This window comes from Myotis davidii, unplaced genomic scaffold (genome assembly GCF_000327345.1).
Source record: "Myotis davidii unplaced genomic scaffold, ASM32734v1 scaffold31, whole genome shotgun sequence".
In the NCBI taxonomy this organism is placed as follows: domain Eukaryota; kingdom Metazoa; phylum Chordata; class Mammalia; order Chiroptera; family Vespertilionidae; genus Myotis; species Myotis davidii.
The window spans coordinates 3,481,027-3,485,949 of NW_006283639.1; the positions used below are offsets into that span (position 1 = coordinate 3,481,027).

Sequence of the window (4,923 nt, forward strand, 5' to 3'; positions counted from 1 at the left end):
GCTTCTGAGCTCATACAGTATGGAATGAAACCACATGGGACATTTATTCTGGGTCACATTAGTGAAAGGTATTCCTAGTTTCTTAGTAGAGACTGAGAATTAAAGGTTTATTCTTTAGAGTTTATTGTATTTAAATTGTATAGAGCTCTGTGAATGAATTTTGTCATTCTCAGAATGCCCTTTCTCATCTTCTCAAGCCCAGAGTTAAAGAAAGCCTCTCGCTGTTGTATATGTATGTACCTGGACCAGATTTTAGGATCCAGAGTGTGTCTAAGTATGCCCCCCAAATATTCAAAAATAAAATAATTTTTACTTGTTAGGAGATCAAGTTAGTATTATCTAGTTAAATAATCTTAGCGAGGGTAATATCTGGTATTGCATAGAGAACGGCACATAGAAATAGATTTTATTGTTGCTGAGGGAACACCTTTGAAGTCTTCCTTAAAGCTCACCCTTTTAGAACTGCCTCCCCCTCATTCCATGTGATGCTGACCAGGCTACCCATCACACACTTGTCTTTCTTGGTGTAGGCACAGGTCCGAGCATTTGAGTTAGCCCATCAATCTGAGTACTCTTGGACACAAGCTGGGCCAAAAGAGATATTCTCAGGGATTAACATAGATTCTGGCAAAGAGAGAGACATGTTCTTCCCTTGGCATCTATAGGTGGAGAGGAGGTAAATCCTGAGCTGCTGTTGGCCACTTTGGAGCTGGAATCCCTCCGTATGAAGGGGGAAACAGAGCCAGGATGCAGGCAGTTTGCTCCCAGAATTCATGCGCTTGGTTATGCTATGACAAGTGAGGTCCCCGCCCAGGAATTCCAGCAGCAGCCCTACTGGGGAGCCAGCCAGCAACCCATGCCCTTGACTGGAATCGAATCCATGACCCTTCAGCCCATAGGCCAACGCTCTATCCACTGAGCCAAACTATCGAGGCCAGCCAGAATCACTTCTTGATTTCCAAATTACAAGGGCAAAAGTTGCCATTTCATCATTATTCTTTTCTTTAGCTAATCTGAGTTGAGGTTTTGTCACATGCAAAACAGGACCTTAACTAATCCAACCAAGTTGTAGAAATGGCTGGCAATGTTGATGGAAATTAAATCATACTCTGTGATCATTTTTGAGATACCCACCACCGTAGTAAAGTGCTCCAAATCCTGTGATATAGACAGTTGAATTTGGTTGGAAGGATGCAGAAGCTTCTGGCAAACAAACCCGGCGGATGTCATCGGTAAAGGTGACTCTGGGAGAAAACTGCACAACAGCAATGTCGTACTCTCTTGCCGGGGAGTGGTACTTCTCATGGAGAATAATTCTTTTGATATTTCTTTTCATTAGTGGAGGGTTGATTGTTGTTCCAAAGCTAACAGTCCATTCACGTGGATTTATATTCCTAGAAAAGATTAGCAAATAACAGAATATATAAACTGCACTACAATAATTGCACTAGGCTAATAAAAGAGAAAATGGCATCCTGAAAATACTTGATTGCACCAATAACTTTCTTTGACTATTTAAATGGAGTCTACTGCTACTATTTTGAAGGTTAAAACATATACAAACAGCATCTTAGACCTGAATCTAATACAGCATTATTAGATTTTAGAACTGCAAAGGCACATAAAATATCATTTACCTCTTCAACCAATATTTATTGAACATCTACGTGCTGAGTCTTATTCAAAGTGCTGAGGATAAAGTGGTGAACAAGACAGGAAAGGTTAGATTCTAGTGAAGGAAAAAGAGTGAAACCAATTAATAAATGGGTAAATAACCAAACAGTGACAAGGGCTAAGAATAAAATAAAATAGATCAATGGAATAGAATACTAGAGGGTAGTTAGGGAAGGCTCTTTTGGAATATGACAGTGGAACTAATACATGGTTGACAAGGAGTCAGCTGTGAGAAGATGGAAAGACAAGTTTCCAGACAAACTTCCCAAGGCTTTAGACTGGAGGGGCTGCAGTTCAGGACCCAAAGGAAGAATGGTGGGGGTGAGGTTGGAGAGGTAGGTAGGAACCAGATTTTAGAGTGCCTTATACGTCATGAGTAAAGCACCTGGATTTATTCAAGTGATATGGATGATTTTAAGATGACAGTACTTGAGTCTCATTTATATATTTTTTTAAAAAACCCACCATGTTGATTCTGGAAAATAGATTGTTGGATGATAAGAGTGGATGAGTTAAAAGCTGTCAGAGGTCGTGTGAGAGATGGCCAATTGTGTATGACTTCTAGCTCGTGGGCTGGAGCAATTGGTGGATAATGGTGCATGTAGGGATTGGAAAGGTCATCTAGTGATGACAGATTATCTAATAAAACCTGTGTCTCATACATAAGGAAAGTAAAGCCTAAATGGGCTACACTATTTGCCTAGTATCACATGTCTGCTTGCCTCTCTATGCTCTTTTCTTTATAGGACATGGTCTTCAACCAAAATTTATTTATTAATAGCAAGATAAATGTTCCTTAACTAATTAATTGAACATCATCCATAGGGATAACAAAGAGACAAATACTGTCTACATAGATACTTGTTTCTCAGCCTAATTATTTCTCAGTAGGTAGCTTCATAGAAAGAAGCATTTATTATAAACATCAATGGGGCTTAAATCCTATTTGATAGCTGTTAATTGTGCTGGGATTATTATTTTCATTTTTGAGGCAATTTAAAATTTTATTCTTATACACAATTTTTATGTGCAAAAACATTCTAATGAGAAAAGCTAAATAAAGATTGGTTTATAAACACAATTGTTCATATAGCATAAATATACACACATTTTAAATTTATAAATCAGTCTTTTGTGAGATTTATTGGTACAAATCTGCACTCGCAACTTAATCATGCCTAGAGGAACATCACATTAAATAGATATTTTGAACTTGGAAATGCAAAGGACAGAATTATATTTACTCAAATTGGAGTGATCATTCTAACACTTTCCAACAATGGCTTGCTACCAATTAATATAGTTTGTGTTTATTACATATGCAGATTACAAACTAGAAATACCTGACATGAGGATGCTGAGTAAAGATTACAAATAAACTTATCAATTTTTAATTTGGCCGCATATCAATAAGGTGCAATTTACTAGTGATAAATATAAAACAGTAATTTAGATCCCCAAATAAATTGTAAACATTTAAAGTGGTGACACCTGGTCTGAAAATCATCCCTGTAAATAGGCTCTAGGAATTGTGTTATTAGCTTTAAAAAAATCATGTACTGAGGTTTCTTAAAGTGTTAACTCAATGTTAGACTCCACTAATATAAAGTTATCTGAGTAGTAAATGCCATACAAAGTCATGTGGTCCTTTCACTGACCCACTGCTTGGGAAATGGGATTTGCCATGAGGAAGTTCAACTCTACCATCTCCTAATATTTGACCTTGGGCAAGTTACTTAAGCTTCCTTATTTCCCTCACTGAAAAGGGGCTTACTAAGCAGGGATTAGCAAGCAAAGGAGGGCATAGATAAGAATCATATAAAACAAACCTTAAGCACCTAACCAAATGCTTGTAGCATATTGGGGCTTAATGAATGATGATAGTTGTTACAAGAACACTCTCAAGTGGCCATTGTCTACGCTTGAACCCTTCTGCAGATGGGGACATCATTGCCTTTATATCCCTTTCTTTACCTTAAAGTCCCTTTCATCTTTGAGCATCTCTGACTGTTGAAAAATTCTTACTTGATTACCTAGTTGTCTTACACAGGAAAGTATCTCAGATATATGAACATAATTATTTATCATCTCTACCAGAGCTTTTGCAAGATAACTTTTTTTCTCCTAGGATAGTTTCTCAAGCTGTAATGTGCAAACAAATAACCTGGGAAGCCTTTAAAATTCAGCTCCTGATTCTGTAGGGTGGAGATAGGGCTTAAGATTCTTTCATTTTTTTTTTATCTTTTTTTATTTTTATTTTTTAATTTTTTATTACAAATAGTTGTTGTTACAAGATCACTCTCAAGTGGCGATTGTCTACACTTGAACCCTTCTGCAGATGGGGACATCATTGCCTTTATATCCCTTTCTTTACCTTAAAGTCCCTTTCATCTTTGAGCATCTCTGACTGTTGAAAAATTCTTACTTGATTACCTAGTTGTCTTACACAGGAAAGTATCTCAGATATATGAACATAATTATTTATCATCTCTACCAGAGCTTTTGCAAGATAACTTTTTTTCTCCTAGGATAGTTTCTCAAGCTGTAATGTGCAAACAAATAACCTGGGAAGCCTTTAAAATTCAGCTCCTGATTCTGTAGGGTGGAGATAGGGCTTGAGATTCTTTAATTTTTAACAAATTCTATAGTTATGTCAATGCTGCTGGTCTACCAATTATGCTTTGAGTGGCAAGACTGTATGGATATACCAGCTCCTTTCTTTATCACCAAGGACTCGCTTCTACTCTACCAGTAAGAGCATTTTGTTTTGTCAAGTTCTTTTTAAGTATATTGTCCAGGACAGAATTCACTATTCTAGGCAAGATCTGACCAACAAAGAGTCTGATATCTCATTGATTCTGGGTTCTGCATTAGTCCTTTTGACATTTCTGTTTTTCTTACCAGAATATTTGGTACTGGGGAAAGGTCATAAAGTGAACCTAGTAAGAAAGAAATCTGAGGACCTGATCAATGACTACTCCACTCCCCTCACAACTTTTCAAATAAGTTTACAAGCGTAACATTGTTTTAGAAAAGAACCAGAATTTCTCATTATACCTCAGTAATATTTGGGGGTCTCAGAGACATTTTTTTAGCAATAGAGGGGTCCAACTTAAGGTCTGTAACTTACTTCTTAAAGCAGTGTGCTGCAGTGACGAGCCACGTATTGCTAATCAAGGTGGCCCCGCACTGATGGATGTTATCACGCTGAATGGAAGCTTGCCACGGCCAGGCAGCCTTGGCCGCAAT

General features: G+C 37.5%; 1 protein-coding gene across 1 annotated transcript in view; it reads right to left on the reverse strand.

The window, feature by feature from the left end:
• Positions 1-4,923, reverse strand: part of TMPRSS11A (transmembrane protease, serine 11A) — a 43,992-nt gene that overhangs the window by 6,046 nt on the left and 33,023 nt on the right. The window contains exons 9-10 of the mRNA XM_015565786.1: positions 4,805-4,923; positions 1,135-1,394 (exon numbers count right to left, since the gene is read on the reverse strand). The exon at positions 4,805-4,923 is cut by the window's right edge and continues 10 nt beyond it. Of these exons, the coding sequence (XP_015421272.1) occupies positions 1,135-1,394; positions 4,805-4,923 (379 nt within the window). The remainder of the gene's footprint in view (positions 1-1,134; positions 1,395-4,804) is intronic.